Genomic DNA, 23,905 nt, shown 5'->3' on the forward strand with positions numbered 1-23,905 from the left:
TGCTCTGCTACGTACGAAACCCTGACCCAGAAACAGGTCGTCTATGAATGGTTTAGCACCAGGTTCCCCACGAACACGCATTGCGTGACAGGCGAGGGGGCGGCCAGTTTTCTTTTATTTTGGATTTCTTTTGCACTGACAAGGCACGTTGCTTAGTCGCTCAGTCATGTCTGACTCTCTGTGGCCTCATGGACTGAAGCCCACCAGGCTCCTCTGTTCATGGGATTTCCCAGGCAAGAATATTGAAGTGTGCTGCCTTTTCTTACTCTAGGGAATCTTCCCAACTCAGGGATCAAACCCATGCCTCTTGCTTCTCCTGCATTGGCAGTTGGATTCTTCACCACTAGTGCAACCACTGTGTTATTTGTTTTTATTTTCTGAACTTTTGATAGTGGCTTTTATTTTTTTTAAAAAAAGGAGTTTCCTGGGTGGCTTAGTGGTTAGGATTCCTGGCTTTCACATACACACACAAAAAACCTCAATTGGCAGCCCTGAGAAAACTAATAAACTGATTATTATGAACAGCTTTACATCTTCCCACCCAGTGTTCTGAATAATTCTAAAAGGATATAGTCTTCATGTAGTTTATTGAGAAATTATATCCATTTGTCTAGGTTTATAATCCATTCTTCCCAATCATGCTGAAATCATCTGTTAAAAAATTAGAATAACATCCAGGTCACAGTTCCTTATTCCCCATTGTGGTTAAGCAAAGTGAGCTTTTAGTAATGCTTAATCTCTTGTCTAAAATGTCTCTTTTAGCTCTGTGGACATAGAAATATTAATTGGAGTTAGAATAAATCACATTAATTTATAAAAGAGGAAAATAGATCAAATTTTGGAGCCATTCATTTAATAGAGTACTTTTTTTTTTTTAAGTCTTTACTGAATTTGTTACAATATTGCTTCTACTTTCTGTTTTTGGATTTTGGCCAAGAGGCATGTGGGATCTTAGCTCCCTGACTGGGGATTGAACATACACCCCCTGTATTGGAAGGCAAAATCTTAACCACTGGACCACCAGGAAAGTCCCTAATAGAGTACTTTAAAGGAAAATAGTAGATTAACTCTTCTTTAAAGTAATTTTTAGAGGGAAAAAATGAAATAAAATTCATTTTGCTTGTAAAACTTTTTTTCTTGTATAATTTTTGATAATCCTGGAAATCATCTTGCAGACATTGGGCTTTAGCATTGCCCATATAGAAAAGGCTTCAGGAAGACACACCAAAATTCCTTCTGAAATGGAAAGTGAAGCAATTTTAATGTTGAATCTTCAGATTAGGGGGGAGAGAAAGATTTTTTCCTGAGATTTTTTCCTAATAAAATATTTTTTTAACTTGGAAAAATTAGAAAACCACTTTTTAAAGTAGACAGTATTTTACATAACTGATAATCTTGAATATGCAATTATATATTTGCCTGTTTTTCATTCAACTTTAATGTAAGGGTTTTCTAACATTTTTAGAAGCTCCTTTTAATGATGCTTTACGCTTCTTTGGTTTCTTTCCTCTTTTTACCCCAAGCAGGCAACTTTATAATCTTTAACCTTCAGAGTTGTTTTAAGGTGTGTCTTTAAAGAGGTTTGAATAACGAACACTTGACTAAGTGGAAATTCAGTGCAAAGGTGTTGACTATCAGAATTTATTGAAATCCTTTTTTTTTCTTAAGTCTTTATTGAATCTGTTACAAGATTGCTTCTGTTTAATGTTTTAGTTTTTTGGCCCCAAGGCATGTGGGATCTTAACTCCCTGCCAGGGATCGAACCCTTACCCCCTGCATTGGAAGGCAAAGTCTTAACCACTGGACCGCCAGGGAAGTCCCTATTGAAATCTAATTGCCCAAACTTTTACAAGACTAAAACAGTATTATCAAAAGTTTCAATATGTATAATCTTTGACTCAAAAATTTCTTCTAAGAAATTTATTTATAAGAATAAATTTATATTTATTCTAAGAATATATACATTTCTGTTAAGAATTTATTCTTCTAAGAATTTATTTACGTGTAAGAAGTACACATACAAATGAATATTTCTTTACAGCATTTTTTTATAATGGCAAAAAACTGTAGGCAATCCAAACATATATCAATAAGGACTTGAATAGATAAACTGTAGTGTATTTAAAATGCAGTACTAAAAAAAAAATAAATAAAAAAATAAAAAATAAAAAAAAAATAAAATGCAGTACTATGCCCATAACAATGATTGAGGTAGCTGTGTGTTTAGTAATGTGGAAAGATATCCAAAATAATGCCTAAGTGGAAAGTTGCCACTCAGTATAATCTTATTTCTGTATGTAATATTAGCAAACATATACTACAGTAGACTATGCATATGAAATCTAGAAAATATCCACTAAACTGTTACGTGGAAGTGATAAGATTATGAGACTTCTACTTTCTAAATTATACATTTCTAAAATCTCTCCTCTTTTTTTGACAATTATATATTACATTTATAATCAAGACAAAGTCTACTATTCAAAGATCTCATTCTGCCAGTCCTCCAGTATTTTCTGTTGACCATGAAGCAGTGTGCAATTTTGGTTTCTCAGTAGATTCTAAAATTTTTCTCTTTCTCTTTTCCCTCATGTACACAGCCTTTGGTAATTAAATGTAATGATTGAATGGTGAACTTCAGTATGCACATGCTAGATCATCCTGCATACTAAAGCACTGACCCTTTAACACGGAATCTTCAAGATATATGGCTTGAGAATTTACCAAGACAGCTAGATAAATTTAGAGGAAAATGGACTTCAGAGTTATAACTGTATTTAAAAGTCTTCATGTGTATTCTTATAGTTTTTACTATTATGACATGATTCAATAAAAAGAAAGTTAAAAAACTGATTTGAAGAGTTTTATATAGTGTGAGATACTATGTTGGGAAAGGGTAATATTGAAAAACACACAGTTTGTACATCCTGGCCATTATTTCTTTATTTGCGGTACTTCTCATTTATAGTTCTGTTGACAATCTGACATCATTGTTACTGAAACAGAAGTTATATGGTCAGGTAGAAATGAAAAAACAAGGAAAACTTTCCTCTAATTGCTATGTTACTGATTGAAATGTTTGTACACCTGTTGAGATTCATAGTCAACAGGATTAAAAGTTATACCTAAGTAAATTATATATTCTAAAGTAAAGTTATAGTTTAACCTTAACTAGGCAGCTAACTTCTATAAAACCAAGTATTACTCAGGAGTGGGGGGTGGTGGGTAGGGCTTACTCCCTCCTTAAAGAGGAGTTACAAGGGTTACTCTTGTAGCCATGAGGCAGGCAGCGAAGAGAACTAATCCCACCTTTGAGTCTAAGATCAGACCCTCAGAAAATTTGGATAAATCTAGGAATGCTTATAGTTCAGACTGAGCTTTTACCAAGTTAACATATTTACTTTAAATCATAAATTTGTGCTTTCCAGAAACATTTATTGAGAAATACTACAGTATTTCTGTATTCTGAGATAGTATTCAGTTTCATATTCTCTCCTTATATAGAATATATAATAAATTTATATTCTACTGAGGACAAGCAGTTGATTGCAATATGAAATAATAAATGGTAGGGGAGAAGTAGACCCCCACACACACACCCAGGTGAGGAACCTAACCCAAAGGGTGGAGTGGAGGGAAAGATAATGTTAGAGAAGGTTATGTGGAAGATGTGACCCTTGTACTCAATCCTTAAGAACAAGGAAGAGCTGAGTAAAGAAGAATTTTGTTTCTTTAGACAGAACTGTGTGTGCAAAGGGCCAGTAGGCAAAAAAGATGCATTAAGAGTACTTAAAATTGTTCCAGAAAGCTGGAGAATAGTGTTCTAGGGAAAATAAGCCAGAAAGGAACAAGTTAGCAGCCTCCTGATTTAAGTGCAATAAGGGAGACCCAGGTTCAATCCCTGGGTAGAGAAGATTCCCTGGAGAAGGGAATGGCAACCCACTCCAGTATTCTTGCCTGGAGAATTTCATGAACAGAGGAGCTTGGTGGGCTACTGTCCATGGGGTCAAAAAGAGTTGGACACAACTAAGTGACTAACACTTTCACTACTACTTTAACTAAGAAATTTGGATTTGACTGGGAGGAGCAGAGGAGAAGGGAGTTATATAATTTATTTTAGCTTGAAGATTATAGGAAAAATGGAATTAGAAGACCTCTAGTTCTGCAGTATAGTGGTAAGACTTAATTTTTAATGTATTGTTGGGGGAATTCCCTGGTAGTCCAGTGGTTAGGACTTGGTATTTCCTTTTCCAGGGACCCAGGTTTGATCCCTGGTCAGGGAATTAAGATCTCACAAGTCATATAGTGTGCTCCCCACCGCCACCAAAACTATATTCTTGGCAGTCTTCCATTCCCACCCATGCCTTACTCACAGCAGAAGCAAATGCAGATCTTCTCTAAAGGAAGATATCCTCAGGGTCTTCCCTGGTGATCCAGTAGTTGAGACTCCAGGCTTGCAATGCAGGGGGCACAGGTCTGATCCCTTATCAGGGAAGATCCCATGTGCCACATGTTGTGGTTAAAAAAAAAAAAAAAGTAAAGGAATACATCCTCAATTTAGGCCTCCAAAATCTCATAGATTTACAAAAACTTAAATATGGGCCTCTTAATCAAATGTCATCAAACATACAAAGAAAAATACACCCATGAGAAAGAATCAGCAGAAGTAACAATGGTTCATTCAAGGACCTTAGATATTAAAATGATCAAACAATATGAAATGTCTATGATGTTTGTAAAGAAATAAAAGAATCACAAAATGAATACAAAATGAATCACAAAAGATGAAATGATCACAAATGACCAGGTAAATATGAAAAATAAACTTTAAGAGTGTAAAGCCATGGCTCTGATGATAAAGAATCTGCCTGCAGTGCAGGAGACCCAAGTTCAATCCCTGGAAAGAGAGGGGAATAGCTACCCTCTCCAATATTCTTGCCTGAAGAATTCCATGGACAGGGGAGCCTGGTGGGCTACAGTCCATGGGGTTGCAAAGAGTTGGACACGACTGAGCGACTAACACTTTCTCAGGGTTAGTTTAACATATTAAATATAGATAGAGAGTAAATTGGAAGTCAGATATGAACTAACTCTTGAAAAAGCAATACAGAGTCAACGGAAATGGAAAATATATAGGAGAGGTTAAAAGGCCGGGAGGTTAGAATAAGAAAAATTGAAAGAATTAAGGGAATAGAGGAAAGCCAAAATTCTTAGAAATAAGAATTAACATTTTTTGAGAAGTAATAAATGAGCCTACAGATATGGGAAGTGTATACCAAACAGGATACGTAGATTGACACACACTTATGCTGTAGTCAAACGGAAAAATACCAAAAGAGAAAAATATTAAAGGACCAAAGAAAAAAGACAAGCCACCTCCCACAATCAGTAAGAATGATAGATTTCTTACTGCAACAATGGAAGCTAGAAGAGGAGGGCATAATATCTTCAATATGATAAAGAGAAAACTATCTAGAATTTTATGTCCAGAAAAACAATATTTTTAAAACAATGGTAAAATGAAGACATTTCAGATCAACAAAATAGAATTTGCCTTCAACAGACTTTTACTTAAAGGAAATTCTACTTTAGGAAGAAGGGAAATGGTACCAGAAAGGAGATCTGAGATGCAAGAAGGAATAGTGAGCAAAGAATTTGGTAAGCATCTGAGTAAATCTAAACAAGTGCTACCTGTATAAAATAGTGATGTCTAATTTGTGAAGTAAAAGATTCAATATTGGCCAGTTAGGATAGATTAATATATTGATTTGTTTTAAAAATGAACTAGTATATTAATTTTAAATTAATTATCATGCATGTTAAAATTTCAAAGATAACTTCCTAAAGAAAAGTGAATGTATAACTTCTAAATCAATAAATAGGAAAACTGGATTTTTTTTGGCCGCACCATTTGGCATACAGGATCTTAGTTTCCTACCAAGGATCGAGTCCACACCTCCTGCCTTAGAAGCATGCAGTCTTAACCAGTGGACCACCAGGAAAGTCCCTGGAATTTTTAAAAGCTGTTTTTCAAGGCTTTGCCACTTAGCTTTGTGACCTCTGTCATGTTACATAACCTCCATAAGCCTTAGTTTCCTCATCTTTAAAATGTGGATAATAGTAGAACCTCCCTTACAGGATTGTTGTGAAGATATAATCATATAGTGCATGCAAAGAAGCTTAGCACAAATCTACAACATAGTTAAGTGTTCAATATATATTAGACATTACTGTTATGAATAGTGACTTAGTCTTGGTCATGCTTTAAAGCCATGCTAGGAAATAAATAAATAAAGCCATGCTAGAATCTGCCAACATCACACCCAGCCTCTCTCCAGTGAGAGGGAAAGCTGCACCCAAAGATAGCTAAAAAGTGTTACACAGTTCATAACTGATAGGTCTTCCTTGCGTTAATCACAACTCCTTGCTTAAAACTTTTAGAATTCAATATTGCCTTTCAGTAAAAAGTTCAGAGCTTCAAGGCTACAGCCTTTCTACAGCCTAGCCTGACCAACTTTATCTCGTAAGTTCTCTTTAAATCCTTGAGTTAAATCTCTAAACATATTTGAGGTCTCCTTCCTTAATGCTTTTGCTTAAAATGCCCTTTTGAAGAATAGGTAGAATTTGAATGACTTCCTTCATCTGGAAAACCCTCACTCTCTGCTAAGTCCAATCTATTCTTCAAATCCCAGCTCAAGTTCCATAAGAGTTCCTGACAACTCTAGCCCAAAAGTAATTTATAATTGGAAAAGTATCATCTAAACCAGGCTTTCTATTGTAATTTATACCTGTCTCTTCTACTCCATTTTTCAATTGAGCCTTTATTTAAATTTTATATTGTCACAGAAAGCTTCCCTCAAGTTTGTAGGTCTTTACAGCTACATTTTCAGATCCTTAAGATAGTGGCTATTAATTGTATATCTTTGTATTCCCTGTAGTTCCTCGGGAAGGGAAACTAACATGTAAGTGCCTACAATATGCCAGGTGTTATACTAAATGGTTTCTTATATTGATAATATATATCTTACTTATTCTTGACGAACTTATATAGATATTAGTTCCCTCATTTTATAGATGAGGACATTGCACTTGAGAAAGGTTGAGTAACACACCCAATGCACTTAACTAGTCAGTGGCAGAGTTGGGTTTCTACTATACCATTCATCAAAATAGCTTGCAACCAATACATACCTTGGCGGTATAAAAGCTCAAATGGTATACATCTTTCTACTTCACTTATTTGTATCCCACTGTGAAATTTAGAATGTCATGAAAGCAAAGAAGCCAAAATTCTTCTCAAAAATTGAAATTTGGCATGCCAATTATTAACTTAACATTCCAACCATAGGAATTCACAAAGAACTTGAAGTTAGAAAGTCATACTTTGGGGGGAGGGGTGGATTAAGGAAGTTAAAGAGATTTTTTTTCATTTATTCTATATTTTGCCTTGAGTTCATGTAATGTGATATGAAATGAATCACAGAACAAAATGGAACATTCTTTGGGTGCTTGCTGCAAGTCCATATCCCTTTCAGAACGTTCTTTCGTTTCTCTTTTCCCGTTTCCTAGGGTTACACATCTTTCTGGAATGACTGCATATCATCTGGCCTGCGAGGTGGCATCCTGATAGAGCTGGCCATGCGAGGTCGAATCTATCTAGAACCCCCCACCATGCGTAAGAAGCGACTACTAGACAGAAAGGTAGAGCATCCTCCATGAATATCCTCTTAAGAAAGGGCAGATACCAACAGTCCATTTTGGAAGAATAGGAAGATTTGAGACGTGAGACAATAAAAATACCACTTATTCATTTGTCCCATTGTCTAACAGGTTTAATTATCCTGTAGCAGAGAGAGAAATCTAAGTATCCAAGGTCTAAAGAGTTATAAGAAGTTCACGGTTTTGTCTTCCCTTTTTATGCAGAAAAGTCACATCTAGGATGGTGTTGATTATTTTTCTGTATTTATCTATAGCTGTAATATTATGAAACAGTATTATATGATGAGGAGGTAAACATGTGAGTCAGATGCAGTCTTAACCCTGGTCAACCTCAGATAACCATTCAGTTTCCCTCCTTCCAATTATTTTGCAAGTCCTCTCTAGCATGAGTTATACACTCTCTCCATTTTCGTATTACTCATTTTTTCCACTGACAACTTCACTGTCATACTTAACACTCTAGTGAAACTACATTTTTAGGTGTCACCAGCTAATTTTCAGTCTTCAATTTATTTTTCTCTTTTAACCTGTATGTGGTGTTTGACACTTTTGACTACCTTCTGTTTGAAACTTCCTCTTTTCTTGAGCTTTGTTATATTACATCCTCTTAATATCTAAATCTCAATTTATATCACTTTGTATCCTTTTAGAGATATCATTTACCTTTACAGCTTCATCTATCACCCTTATGATATTTTCAAATTTCTAGACCTGTCTTCTTTTTCCACCTCCAGGAACATAGTTAACTATTGTCCAGACATTTCAACTTGACTATCCCATATCAGTTAAAACCAAGCTTCATCAATTTTACCTGAGTTTCCTATCTTTACTAATTGTTTCACAAGTTGGTTTTCCAGGCTCAAAGAGTTATTATTGAATCTTTTTTCTCCATTATCATTTATATCCAGTTTGCCACTGGGGCCCAGTTCAAATGTTATTTTTATCTATCCATACTAGGTTTTAAATTTCTTGAGGAAACAGAGAAAATATGTTATGCTGCTTTGCTTTTCCTATGACATTTAACCAATAATATATGTATAGCATATTCACTGATTTTAATTTGAATGAAGTAGATGAAGCAAAGTCTCTTGTTTCTTCTTTTCTGAAAGGTACTGCTAAAGTCAGACAGCCCAACGGGTGATGTTTTACTGGATGAAACTCTCAAGCACATCAAAGCAACTGAACCCACAGAAACTGTCCAAACATGGATAGAGCTACTCACCGGTAAGATGATGCAGAATGATTTTAAAAATCCCACATTTTATAATCTTTACCCTACTCTTAAGGTTAGGAGAAGAAGTATAGGAATTCAGGGTGCTGAGTATATATTTCACTGTTAAACTGTACTAATGAGGGACCAAAAAGGCATGATTAATCAATACATAAAGTTTTCCAAAGCTTCACCTTACCTCTGTGCACCTCATAAGCTCACAATAAATTTTTTTAACGTCTGTGTTGATGTATCATTCACATACGGTTGTGTAATTCACACACAGGGTCATTATACAGTTGACCCATTAAAAGTATACAATTAAATGGATTTTAGTATATTCACACAGCTGTGCAACCATCATCACAACCTAAGTTTAGAACATTTTCATCATCCCCAAAATAAACCGTATGCTCACTAGCAGTTTTCCCCACATTTCCCAGCCCTCCTGCCCAGCTCCGACAACCACTAATTACGTTCTATCTCTGTAGATTTGCCTATTCTGGATATTTCATATAAACGAAACCATACAACTTATGGTTTTTTGTGACTGACTTCCAAGGATAATATTTTCAAGGTTCATCCATGTTGTGGCATGTATCAGCACTTCATTCTTTTTTTCCTCAAAGGCAAGTTCAAAAACTTTAATATGAATAACTAAGCCTATGGCATAAAATTATAGGAGAATCTTGCACAGGGCACTTTGAGGTCACAGCCAGTGTCACCTTCTGGAACAGTTTTTTTAAATTGAAGTTTTTATTGAGACATTTGTATTGAGTTGGTCAAAAAGTTCGTTCCGTTTCTTCCATAACATCTTACAGAAAAACTTGAAGGAACTTTTTGGCCAACCCAGTATATTGCCATGCAGTTGTAAGAATTAATATAGAGAGAGATCTTTATATGCCTTGTCTAGAATCCCCCATTGGTAAAATTTCTCAAAGTTTTAGTATATGATAATCAGAGTACTGAAATTGATATAATTCACCAATCTTGTTAGAATTTGCCTAGGTTTTTTGTTTTGTTTTTTTGTTCTTTTTGGCCGTGCCACGTGGCATGTGGAATCTTAGTTCCCCAACCAGGGATCAAACCCTGCTGCCTGCAGTGGAAGCACAGAGTCTTAACCATTGAACAGCCAGCGAAGTCACAAATTTCCCCAGTTTTAACTTGATTTTTTATTTCCAAATAATATTTCATTGAATGGTTATAGTACTTCAGTTATTTATTTATCATTTGATGGACATTTGAATTATTTCTTCTTTTTGACTAGTGTGAACATTCATAGACAAGTTTTTGTGTGGACGTGTTTTCATTTGGGGGGTATATAGTTAACTCTTGTGGTAAAATATACATATTTATTATCTTAATCATAAGAGTACAATTCAGTGACATTAAAAACACAGTGTTGTATAACTATTACTTCTTTCTACACTCAAAGCTTTCTCATCATCCCAATATCCCTCTTCCTTCCTCTCCTCATTCCCTGGCAACTTCTTATCTACCTTCTGTCTCTATGAATTTACCTGATCTAAATAACTCATATAAGTGGAATCATACAGTATTTGTCCTTCTATGCCTGACTTACTTGAAAGCTAAGCATGTTTTCAAGGTCCATTCATCTTACAGCTTACATCAAAATCTCATTCATTTTTATGGTTGAGTAATATTCTGTTGTATGTGATATACCGCATTTTGTTAATATTCATCTGTTAATGGACACTTGGGTGTTTCCATCTGTTGGCTATTGTAGGGTAATGCTGCTGTGAACCTTGTGCATATATCTGATAAAGTCATTGCTTTCCATTCTTTGGATGTGTATCTTGGAGTAGAATTATTGGGTCATGTGATAGTTCAATAGTTTGAGGAACCACGAAACTTTTCTACAGAGGCTGCAGTCTTTGACAGTCTTACCAGCCATGATAAGGTTCCAGTTTCTGTACATCCTCATTAGCACTTATTTTGTTTTGTTTTTAATTATAGCCATCCTAGTAGATACAAAGTGGTATATCATTGTGGTTTTGATTTGCATTTCCCTAATGATTAATGATGTTGAGCATCTTTTCATGGATGATTTATGTATCTTCTTTGGAGAAATGTCTATTCAGGTCCTTTGCCCATTTTTGAATTGGCTTCTGTTGTTGTTGTTGTTGAGTTTTAGAAGCTCTTTCTATAGTCTCAACAGTAATCCCTTATCAGATACATGATTTGTAAATATTTTCTCTCATTCTATAAGTTATCTGTTCACTTTATTGAGAGTAACTCGATGCACAAAAGTTCTTAATTTTGATAAAGTCCAATTTATTTGTTGCCTGACTTTTGGTGTCATATCACTGAAATCTTTGCCAAATCTAATGTCATAAAGATTTTCCCAATGCTTTCTTCTAAGAGTTTTATAGTTTTAGTTCTTAAATTGGTTCTTTGATCCATTTTTACTTAATTTTTTAATGTGATATAAAGGTTCAACTTCATTCTTTTGCATATGGATATGCAGTTTCCCAGAACCATTTGTTAAAAATACTATTCTTGTGCTCGCTTCGGCAGCACATATACTAAAATTGGAACGATACAGAGAAGATTAGCATGGCCCCTGTGCAAGGATGACACGCAAATTCGTGAAGCGTTCCATATTTTTGAAAAAAAAAAAAAAATAGAAGAAAAATACTATTCTTTCCCCTTTGAATGGCCTTGGAAGTCTTGTTGAAAATCAGTTGACCATATCTGCAAAGGTTTATTTCTGGACTCTATTCTGTTGTATTAACCTGTATGTTTGTCCATACTGTTTTACTTACTGTAGCTTTGTAGTAAGTTCTGAAGTTGGAAAAGTATGAATCCACTAATTTTATCCTTCTTTTTCAAAGTTGTTTTGGCTGTTCTGGACCTTGTGCAATTCTATATGAATTTGAGGATCAGCTTTTCCACTTCTATGGAAAAGGCTGTTAGAATTTTATAGGGATTGGGTTGAACCTGTAGATCTTTTGGTTGGTTATTGCCATTTTAACAGTGTTAAATTTTCCTGTCCATTAAAAGAGACTTAGGCAAAAAAATAAAAAATTAAAAAAAAAGAGACTTAGGCTGTCTTTCCATTATCTAGGTCTTCTTTAATTTTCTTTCATCAGTTTTATAGTTTTCAGTGTAAAAATCTTTCACCTCCCTGGTTAGACTTATTCCTAAATATTTAATTTTCTTACACACTGTTACAAATGGGACTGCTTTCTTAATTTCATTTTCAGATTATTCACTTCTGATATACGGAAACAACTGATTTTTGTGTTTTTATCTTGTACCCAGCAACTTAGTCAAGTCTATTAGCTCTAGTTGCTTTTTGTGTATTTGGGGGGATTTTCTATGTATAGGATCATGTCATCTGCAGACAGAGATAGTTGTAGTTTTTCCTTCCCAACTTGAAGTGAAGTGAAGTGAAGTCACTCAGTCGTGTCCGACTCTTTGCAACCCCGTGGACTATAGCCCACCAGGCTCCTCCGTCCATGGGATTCTCCAGACAAGAATACTGGAGTGGGTTGCCATGCCTTTCATTTTTCTTTCTTATCTACTAGCTCTGGATAGAACTTCCTTAAATTGTTGAATAGCAGTGGTGAAAGCAGGCATCCTTGTCTTTCTTGTTCCTTGACTTTTGGGGGATCTTTCAGTCTTTTACCATTGATTATGATACTAACTGTAAGGCTTTCATGAATACTCTTTATCATATTGAGGGATTTTTCTCTTATTCCTAGTTTCCTGGAAGTTTGTATAATGAAAGGGTGTTCGTTTTCGTCAAGTTACTTTTTTTTTTTTTAATTGAAGGATAACTGCTTTACAGAATTTTGTTGGTTTCTAAGTTGCATTTCTGAATCAAGTAACATGGTAATGTGGGGTTTTTCTTAATTATATTAAATGATGTATTATTGATACTTTGTTTGATTTTTATTGAAATAGGCATAAATGTTATATTAGTTTCAGGTGTACATCGTGTTGATTCAGTATTTATGTATATTGAGAAATAATCGCCACAATAAGTCTAGTAGGCATCCATCATCACACATAGTTTTTTCCTTGTGATGAGAACTTTTAAGATCTATTTTCTTGAGTGCTTTGTGGCTTCAGTTGTGTCCAACTCTGTGCGACCCTGTGGACTGTATGTAGCCCACCAGGCTCCTCTGTCAGTGGGATTTTCCAGGCAAGAATACTGGAGTGGATTGCCATGCCCTGCTCCAGGGGATCCTCCCAACCCAAGGATCAAACCCACGTTGCTCATGTCTCCTGCATTGGCCGGCAGGTTCTTTACCGCTCATGCCACCTGGGAAGCCCATTTGAAAGTCTGTTTTCTTAGCAACTTTAAAATATATAATACAATGTTAGTAACTATAGTTACCATGCTATATATTACACCCCCAGGATTTATTTATTTTATAACTGAAGTTTTGTGTCTTTTGATCTTCACACATTGTGGCATTCTTCCCCTTCCCATCCCTAGCAAGTACTAATCTGTTCTCTATATCTAAAATTTTGGAATTTTTTGGTTTTGTTTTAGATTCCAGATATAAGTGAGATCATAACAGTATTTGTCTTTCTCTGTCTGAATTATTTCACTTAGCATAATGCCCTCAAGGCCCATCCATGTTGTTATGAATGGCAAGATTTCCTCTTTTTATGGCTGATTAGTATTCCAATGTATGTATATGTGTGTGTGTATATGTGTATGTTTGTGTGTGTGTATCCATTTTCTTTATCTGTTCATCCATAATTGATATTTAAATTGCTTCCATGTCTTAGCTACTGTAAATAATGTTGCCATGAACATGGGGTACATGTATCTTTTCAAGTTAGTGTTTTCATTTCCTTTGGAAAAATTCTCAGAAGTAGAATTACTAAATTATATGGTAGTTATTTTAATTTTTTGAGAAATTTCTATACGGTTTTCTATAGTGACTGCACCAATTTACATTCTCACCAACAGTGCATGAGGGTTCCCTTTTCTCTATGTCCTTGCCAACATTTGTGTTTTTTTTTTTAATTTTTTAAAATATTTAGATATTTATTTTTATTTATTTACTAATTTGGCTGCACTGGGTCTTAGTTGAAGCATGCAGGATCTTAACTACAGCATGTGGCATCTAGTTCCCCAACCAGGGATTGAACTTGGGTCCCCTGCATTGGGAGGGTGGAGTCTTAGCTGCTGGACCACCTGGGAAGTCCCTATCTTTTTAAAATACTTTTTATTATATATTGGAGTATAGCCGATTAATAATGTTGTGATAGTTTCAGGTGGCCAGCGGGACTCAGCCAAACATACACATGTATCTCTTCTCTCTCAATCTCCCCTTCCATCCAGGCTGCCGCATGACATTGAGCAGAGTTCCCTGAACACTTGTTATTTTTTATCTTTTTAATAATAACCATCCTAACAATTGTGAAGTGATAATCTCACTATAGTTTTGATTTGCAGTTCCTTGATAATTACTGATGTTGAGCACATTTTCATGTGTCTTTTGGCCATTTGTATGTCTTCTTTTGAAAAATATCTATTTAGATCCTTAGTCTATTTGAGTTTCTGTTACATTCCTGGGATAAATTTTACTTGATCATAGTGAATAATCCTTTTATCATGCTTTTGGATTAAGTTTGCTAATATTTTACTAAGGATTTTGAATCTACATTCATAAGACTTACTGGTCTGTAACTTTCTTTTCTTGTGATGTCTTTATTTGGCTTTAGTATCAGGATAATCTTGCCTCACAGAATGAGTTAACATGTTCCTTCTTTAGATTTTTGGAAGACTTTGAGAAGGATTGGTGTTAATTCTTGTTTAAATGTAAGGTAGAATTCACTGATGAAGTCATCTGGCCCTGAACTTTTCTTTGTAGGGAGGTTTTGATTTTTGATTACTGATTTCATATTTTTATTTGCTATAAATCTGTTGAAATTTTCTGTTTCTTCATCAGTTTGGATAATTTGAATGTTTCAAGGCATTTGTCCATTTTTTCTAGGTTGTCTAATTTGTTGGTTTAACGTTATTTATAATATTATTTCATAATTCTTTTTTTAATCCCTGCAAGGTCAATAGTAATGCCTCCACTCTCATTTCTGATTTTTAGTTGTTTCTATCTTTTTTCCTTTGGCAGTCTAGCTAAATGTTTGTGAATTTTGTTGATCACTTCAAAGAAACAACTTTTAGTTTCTTTAATTTTGTTTGTTGTTTTTCTGATCTCCCTTTTTGGATATCTCTAATCTATTTCCTTCCTTCTATTAACTTTGGGTTTATTTTGCTCTTCTTTTACTAGTCCATTAAAGTATAAAGTTAGGAGATTGATTTTAGACTTTTTTAATTTAGGCATTTACAGCAAATTTCCCTCTGCTTTCACTGTGTCCCATATGCTTTCATATGTTGTGTTTTTATCCATTTCTAAGTATTTTCTAATTTCCTTTGTGATTTCTTCTTTGACACATTGGTGTTTAAGCTTGTTTAATTTACACATATAGGCAAACTTTCATTTTCCTTCTTTTATTGATGTCTAATTTCATACCACTGTGGTCAGAGAAGATACTTTGCATGATATCTGTCTTTTGAAATATATTGAGATGTATTTTATGGCCTAACACATGGTGTCTCCTAGAGAATGTGCCTTGTAAATCTGAGAAGAACATGTATTCTGCAAGTAGGGTGATATAAAACTGTCTACTTCTGTCTGTTCTATCCATTTTGCTTCATATATTTTCAGTCTGTTATTAGGAGTGTAAATATTTATAATTGTTTTATCTTGTTGTACTGAACCTTTTATTAATATATAATGTCTCTGTGTCTCTTTTGTATGATTTAAACTCTATTTTGTCCAAAATTAGTATAGCCATCCCTTCTCTTTTTTGGTTACTATTTGAATGGAATATCTTTTTCCATCCATTTACTTTCAACCTGTCTGTGTCCTTTGATCTAAAGTGAGTCTCTCAAAAAAAAAAAATTGAGTCTCTCATAAACATCATTTAGTTGGATCATGTTTTTTAACCCATTCTGCCAATTTTTTTTTACTGATTAAACAATTTAATGTGTTTACATTTAAAATAATAACTGATAAGGAGACACTTCCACCATTTTGCTATTTGTTTTCTATATGGCCTGTAGACTTCGGTCCCTCATTTCCTGCATTACTATCTCCTGTTATGTTTGGTTGATTTTTTTATAGTGAAACGTTTTGATTCCCTTCTCATTTTCTTTAGTGTATATTCTGTAGACGTTTTCTCTGTTGCACCATGGGGATTACATTTTATATCTTAAAGTTGTGACAACTTAATTTGAATTTATACCAACTTAACTTCAGTAACAAAAATTCTGTTCCTATACAGCTCCATTCCACTCTCTGTTTTGATGTCACAGATTATACCTTTATAAATTGTGTGACCAATAACATAGGTTAATAATTGTTCTTTAATGCATCTGTCTTTTAAAGTATATAGAAAATAAAAAGTAGAGTTACAAACCAAAATTAACTTTTATAGTTGTCCATGTATTTAACTTTTATTGTGTGTCTTTATTTCTTCATTACTGCTTCAAGTCACTTCTAGCTTCCCTTCATTTCAACCTGCAGTACTTTTTAGCATTTCTTGCAGGGCAAGTCTAGTGGTAACAACCTTCCTCAATTTTTATTTACCTGGGAAAGTCTTAATTTCATTGTTCAAGGACACTTTTTCTGGATATAGAATTCTTAGGTGACAGATTTTTTTCTTTGAGCCCTTTGAGTATGTCAACCCACTGTCTTCTAGCCTCCAAAGTTTCTGATGAGAAGTCTGGTGATAATCTTATTGAAGATACTTTGTGTATGACAACTCACTTCTCTCTTCCTGCTTTTAAGATTCTTTATCTTTGTAAACTAAATTAATGCTGGAGAGGGTGTGGAGCAAAAAAAATCTTCCTACACTTGGTAGGAATGTAAATTGATGCAGCCACTATGGAGAACAGTATGGAGTTTCCTTAAAAAACTAAAAATAGAGTTATGTACAATCTGTCAATCACACTCCTAGGCATATATATCTGAGAAAATTCTAATTCAAAAAGACACATGCAACCTAGTGTTAATAGCACTATTTACAATAGCCAAGACATGGAAGGAACCTAAATGTCTGTCAACAGCTGAAAGGATAAAGAAGATATAATATATATGTGTGTGTGTGTATGTATATATGGATGGACCTAGAGATTATCATATTAAATGAAGTAACTCAGACAGAAAAAGAAAAATACTATATGATATCACTTATATGTGGAATCTTTAAAAATGATACAAATAAACTATTTACAAAACAGAAATAGCAAAGTGGATAGCAGAAGTGGGGTGGGTAGATAAATTAGGAGTTTGGGACTAACAGCTCAGCTGATAAAGAATCCACCTGCAATGCAGGAGGCCCCAGTTCCATTCCTGGGTCAGGAAGATCTCCTGGAGGAGAGGAATAGGCTACCCACTCCAGTATTCTTGCCTGAAGAATGCCCATGGAGAGGAGGAGCCTGGCAGGCTACAGTCCGTGGGGTCACAAAGAGTTGGACACGACTGAGTGACTAACCTCAGATATATAAAATAGGTAGACAATAGGGACCTACTATATAGCACAGGCAACTATAATCAGCAAATTATAAAAACCTAGAATGGAAAAGAATCTAAAATATATATATGTGTGTGTGTGTGTGTGTGTGTGTGTGTGTGTGTATGAAAATCACTCAGTCATGTCTGACTCTTTGCAACCCCATGGACTGTAGCCTGCCAGGCTCCTTTGTCTGTGGAATTCTCCAGGCAAGAATACTGGAGTGGGAAGTCATCCCTTCTCCAGGGGATCTTCCCAACCCAGGGATCGAACCCAGGTTTCCTGCACTGCAGTGTATTCTTTACCATCTGAGCCACTGGGGAAGCCCAAATATGTGTGTGTGTAACTCAATCACTGTACTGTACATCTAAAACTAACATAACATTGTAAATTAACTATACTTCAGTTTAAAATTGGTTTTAAAAGATTGTTTATCTTTGGCTTTCAATAGATTATAATGTATCTCAGATGTTTTAGTCAACATTGAGCTCATTAAATATCTTAGATTTGTAGATTCATGTCTTTTGTGAAATTTGGACCATTTTCAGCTATTTTTTCAAATATTTTTCTGCCCTTTCTCTCTCTCCTCCTCTCGGATTCCTACAATGAAAATATTAGTCCATTTGATGGTGTCTCAGAGATTCCTTAGGCTCCATTCACTTTTTTTTTTTTTAATTTTTATTTATTTATTTATTTATTTTGGTCATACATTGATATAAATCAGCCATAGATTTACACGTATTCCCCATCCCGATCCCCCCTCCCACCTCCCTCTCCACCCGATTCCTCTGGGTCTTCCCAGTGCACCAGGCCCGAGCACTTGTCTCATGCATCCCACCTGGGCTGGTGATCTGTTTCACCATAGATAGTATACATGCTGTTCTTCTGAAATATCCCACCCTCACATTCTCCCACAGAGTTCAAGAGTCTGTTCTGTATTTCTGTGTCTCTTTTTCTGTTTTGCATTTAGGGTTATCGGTTTTCTAGAGGGATTTTAATCTGTTGCACCAGTCCCTTCTGAGGCGGTTCCCTTTGTTTATTTGGCTTCTGTTTGCCGGTCTCTTCAGAGCCTCATTTCCGCCCTGACACAGGCGGGCGGAGGTGGACTCTTATTCAGGTAGCTAGTTCCGTCGCTCTGCGGGGCAGGGAGGGGCTGGCGCTGTGGGGACGGACTTGCGCCGCGGGGGCGGGCTGGTGCTGCCGGGAGGGGCTGACGCTGCTTTCTCCGTCTGCGCTGCTCAGGCTCCCGGCTGTTCTATATGGAGCGCACCCTGCGCTGCGCGAGGTTCCAGCCCTCGGGTGTTCCACAAAAGCGCGGAACGAAAAGCTGCGCCTGCTCTCTGTGCCTTCCCCGTCAGAGCGGTCCAGGCAGCCAGGGGCTTGGTGGGCGCTCTCTCCCCAGGTGTGGCGCGCCCACTCCCTTCCACGGACCCAGTCTCAGTTTCCGCTGATGCCAGTCGGGTGCACGCGCCTTCTGCCCTCCGCGTCCCCAGCCCCAGTCCCTGCCCGCGCCCTGTGTCTCGCCGCGACCTTCCCCTCCCCCCGCCTCCGGTGGGGCTGGGCCGGTCCACAGCCTGCGAGCTCCTCTATGGACTTTCTCGGTCTCTTTGTTCTGCGAACGGCCGGCAGTGTGTTCGGGCCGGTTAATTTACTCTCTCTCTTTTGGTCTCCCACAGTTCAAGTTGGCAACTCACAGAAGCTCCCTCCGATTGTCCTCAGGGCACTCAGGCCCGGACCCTACTCCAAGCAATACCGCCTAAGATTCCCTTCCCGGGACGGATCTCCGTCCTTAGCTCTTTTGTCTCACTTTTAATCTTTTATATTTTGTCCTACCTCCTTTCGAAGACAATGGGCTGCTTTTCTGGGCGCCTGATGACCTCAGCTAGCGATCAGAAGTTGTTTTGCGAAGTTTGCTCTGCGTTCAGTTATTCTTTTGATGAATTTGTAGGAGAGAAAGTGGTCTCCCCGTCCTACTCCTCCGCCATCTTGGCTCCTCTTCGCTCCATTCACTTTTTTTGTTGTTTTTCCCTAGACTTTATTACTTCAGTTGTACTATCTTCAAATTTGCTAATTCTTCTGCCTGCTTAAATCTATTTTTGAACCCATATGGTGTATTCTTTATTTTAGCTGTTGTATTTAAGCTCCAGATTTTCTTTTTTTTTTTTTTTGTCCCATTTATTTTTATTAGTTGGAGGCTAATTACTTTACAATATTGTAGTGGTTTTTGCCATACATTGACATGAATCAGCCATGGATTTACATGTGTTCCCCATCCCAATCCCCCCTCCTGCCTCCCTCCCCATCCCATCCCTCTGGGTCTTCCCAGTGCACCAGTCCTGAGCACATGTCTCATGCATCCAACCTGGGCTGGTGGTCTGTTTCACCCTTGATAGTATACTTGTTTCAATGCTATTCTCTCAGAACATCCCACCTTCGCCTTCTCCCACAGAGTCCCAAAGTCTGTTCTGTACATCTGTGTCTCTTTTTCTGTTTTGCATATTGGGTTATCGTTACCATCTTTTAAAATTCCATATATATGCATTAGTATACTGTCTTGGGCTTTATCTTTCTGGCTTACTTCACTCTGTATAATGGGCTCCAGTTTCATCCATCTCATTAGAACTGATTCAAATGAGTTCTTTTTAATGGCTGAGTAATATTCCATTGTGTATATGTACCATAGCTTCCTTATCCATTCGTCTGCTGATGGGCATCTAGGTTGCTTCCATGTCCTGGCAATTATAAACAGTGCTGCGATGAACATTGGGGTACATGTGTCTCTTTCAGATCTAGTTTCCTCCATGTGTATGCCCAGGAGTGGGATTGCTGGGTCATATGGCAGTTCTATTTCCAGTTTTTTAAGGAATCTCCATACTGTTCTCCATAGTGGCTGTACTAGTTTGCATTCCCACCAACAGTGTAAGAGGGTTCCGTTTGCTCCACACCCTCTCCAGCATTTATTGCTTGTAGACTTTTGGATAGCAGCCATCCTGACTGGCGTGTAATGGTACCTGGTTGTGGTTTTGATTTGCATTTCTCTGATAATGAGTGATGTTGAGCATCTTTTCATGTGTTTGTTAGCCATCTGTATGTCTTCTTTGGAGAAATATCTGTTTAGTTCTTTGGCCCTTTTTTTGATTGGGTCATTTGGAGGAAATGAAGAACCCCAGGGTTAGTAGAAGGAAAGAAATCTTAAAAATTAGGGCAGAAATAAATGCAAAAGAAACAAAAGAGACCATAGCAAAAATCAACAAAGCTAAAAGTTGGTTTTTTGAAAAGGTAAATAAAATTGACAAGCCGTCAATTTTATGATGACAAGACTCATTAAGAAACAAAGGGAGAAGAACCAAATCAACAAAATTAGAAATGAAAATGGAGAGATCACAACAGACAACTCTGAAATACAAAGGATCATAAGAGACTACTACCAACAGCTCTATGCCAATAAAATGGACAACTTGGAAGGAATGGACAAATTCTTAGAAAAGTATAACTTTCCAAAACTGAACCAGGAAGAAATAGATCGTAACAGACCCATCACAAGCACGGAAATCGAAACTGTAATCAGAAATCTTCCAGCAAACAAAAGCCCAGGACCAGATGGCTTCACAGCTGAATTCTACCAGAAATTTAGAGAAGAGCTAACACCTATCTTACTCAAACTCTTCCAGAAAATTGCAGAGGAATTCCAAACTCATTCTATGAGGCCACCATCACCCTTATACCAAAACCAGACAAAGATGCCTCAAAAAAAGAAAACTACAGACCAATATCACTGATGAACATAGATGCAAAAATCCTTAACAGAATTCTAGCAAACAGAATCCAACAACATATTAAAAAGATCATACATCATGACCAAGTGGGCTTTATCCCAGGAATGCAAGGATTCTTTAATATCCACAAATCAATCAATGTAATACACCACATTAACAAATTGAAAGATAAAAACCATATGATTATCTCAATAGATGCAGAAAAAGCCTTTGACAAAATTCAACATCCATTTATGATAAAAACTCTCCAGAAAGCAGGCATAGAAGGAACATACCTCAACATAATAAAAGCTATATATGACAAACCCATAGCAAACATTATCCTCAATGGTGAAAAATTGAAAGCATTTCCCTTAAAGCCGGATTTTCTTTTTGGTTCCTTTTTGTAATTTCTATCTCTTTATTGGTATTCTAATTTTGTTCATCATTTTCCTGTCTTTGCCCATGTCTTCCTTTAGCTATTTGCTAAAGAAAGCATCATAAAGAAACATCTTTAAAACAGCCGTTTTCAAGTATTTATCTAGTAAATGACATCTGGGCTTCCTCAAGTACAAATTTTGTCTTTTTCTTTTGTCCCTTTTAGTGGGACATACCTTTTTCTTTCACTATGTGCCTTGTAATTTTTTTGTTGTTGAAAGCTGAATATTGAAATCTTACAATACAGTAACTCTGGAAATCAGACTTTCCCCATTTCCCAGGTTTTGCTGGGTTGTTTGTTATTATTTTGTTGATTGTATTATGGTTTCTCTGTGTTGTAGATCCAACTGAGGTGAAAGCTTCAGATCTTTTCCAAGGTTGTATTTCAGAGATTACATGTTTTCTTAAGCAAGCATGGTTGCTTTCTTAAATACTGTGTACATGCAGTTGTTTCTGAATGTAAAAAATGCTTCTCTTTTAAATCCCCTGGAAGCTGCTTCATCTGGTAGGGATTGGAACAGTGGCAGCCGTTAGCTGTATGTCAGCCATCAGAAGCTACAAATCCAGAACCAGAACACTGGTCCTGAGATTTCAAAGACAGAGTCCTCATTGCCCACCCTGACTCCAGCAGGCTATTCCAGAACTACAGATTGCTGTTCCCACAGGTACCTATCATGGGGCCGGGGCTGAGTAGTCACTGCTGCACTGAAGGCTGAAATTGACTGAAATTGATGTTGACCACAGTTTGCCAGCCTAGCTTCGCCTGGAACCTACAAGTGTTGGTGGAAACTCAAGAGTTCCAAAACTAATTGTTTCAGGTAGATGCTACTAGTATAATTATTGTCTCGGTGGAGAGATGAATTTCTAATGGTTGCTGCCATTATCCCAGATGTAATCTCTCAATGATTAACTTTTAAAGAACTTTATCAGCTATAATCACATGGACCCCAGCCTTGTCTAACTCAATGAAACTATGAGCCATGCCATGTAGGGCCACCAAAGACGGATGGGTCATGGTGGAGAGTTCTGACTAAATGTGGCCCACTGGAAAAGGGAATGGCAAACCACTTCAGTATTCTTGCCTTGAGAACCCCATGAACAGTATGAAAAGGCAAAAAAATAGGACACTGAAAGATGAACTCCCCAGGTTGGTAGGTGCCCAGTATGCTACCAGACATCAGTGGAGACTCCAGAAAGAATGAAGAGACGGAGCCAAAGTAAAAACAACACCCAGTTGTGGATGTGACTGGTGATGGAAGTAAAAAATTCCTATGTTGTAAAGAGCAATATTGCATAGGAACCTGGAATGTTAGGTCCATGAATCAAGGCAAATTGGAAGTGGTCAATCAGGAAATGGCAAGAGTGAACATTGACATTTTAGGAATCAGCAAACTAAAATGGACTGGAATGGGTGAATTTAACTCAGATGACCATTATATCTACTACTGTAGGCAAGAATCCCTTAGAAGACATGGAGTAGCCATCATAGTCAACAAAAGAGTCTGAAATGCAGTACTTGGACGCAATCTCAAAAATGACAGAATGATCTCTGATTGTTTCCAAGGCAAACCATTCAATATCACAGTAATCCAAGTCTATGCCCCGAGCAGTGTGCTGAAGAAGCTGAAGTTGAACGGTTCTATGAAGACCTACAAGACCTTCTAGAACTAACACCCAAAAAAGATGTCCTTTTCACTATAGGGAACTGAAATGTGAAAGTAGGAAGTCAAGAGATACCTGGAGTAACAGGCAGATTTGGCCTTGAAGTACAAAACAAAGCAGATCAGAGGCTAACAGAGTTTTGCCAAGAGAACGCACTGGTCATAGCAAACACCTTCTTCCAACAAAACAAGAGAAGACTACACATGGACATCACCAGATGGTCAATACCAAAATCAGATTGATTATATTCTTTGCAGCCAAAGATGGAGAAACTCTATACAGTCAGCAAAAATAAGACTGGGAGCTGACTGTAGCTCAGATCATGAACTCCTCATTGCCAAATTCAGACTTAAATTGAAGAAAGTAGGAAAAACCACTAGACCATTCAGGTATGACCTAAATCAAATCTGTTACGATTATACTGTGGAAGTGACAAATAGATTCAAAGGATTAGATCTGATAGAGTGCCTGAAGAACTATGGACGGTTTGTGACATTGTATAGGAGGTGTAGTGATCAAGACCATCCCCAAGAAAAAGAAATGCAAAAAGGCACAATAG

At 36.7% G+C, this 23,905-nt stretch overlaps 1 protein-coding gene and 2 non-coding genes across 4 annotated transcripts in view; all 3 read left to right on the forward strand.

Annotated features, from left to right (window-relative positions):
• The window catches only part of GOLPH3L (golgi phosphoprotein 3 like), a 42,944-nt gene that overhangs the window by 12,115 nt on the left and 6,924 nt on the right, over window positions 1-23,905 (forward strand). Inside the window, exons 3-4 of one of the 2 annotated variants that reach the window (XM_043878095.1) lie at window positions 7,570-7,701; window positions 8,829-8,943. In XM_043878095.1, the coding sequence (XP_043734030.1) occupies window positions 7,570-7,701; window positions 8,829-8,943 (247 nt within the window). The remainder of the gene's footprint in view (window positions 1-7,569; window positions 7,702-8,828; window positions 8,944-23,905) is intronic. The other variant, XM_043878096.1, reaches the window with a different exon arrangement.
• Window positions 4,211-4,283, forward strand: TRNAG-UCC. The gene has a single exon. It is a non-coding gene; the product is annotated as a tRNA-Gly (tRNA).
• Window positions 11,452-11,558, forward strand: LOC122678442. Its single transcript, XR_006336115.1, has one exon. It is a non-coding gene; the product is annotated as a U6 spliceosomal RNA (small nuclear RNA).

Source organism: Cervus elaphus, chromosome 20, assembly GCF_910594005.1.
Source record: "Cervus elaphus chromosome 20, mCerEla1.1, whole genome shotgun sequence".
NCBI lineage: Eukaryota > Metazoa > Chordata > Mammalia > Artiodactyla > Cervidae > Cervus > Cervus elaphus.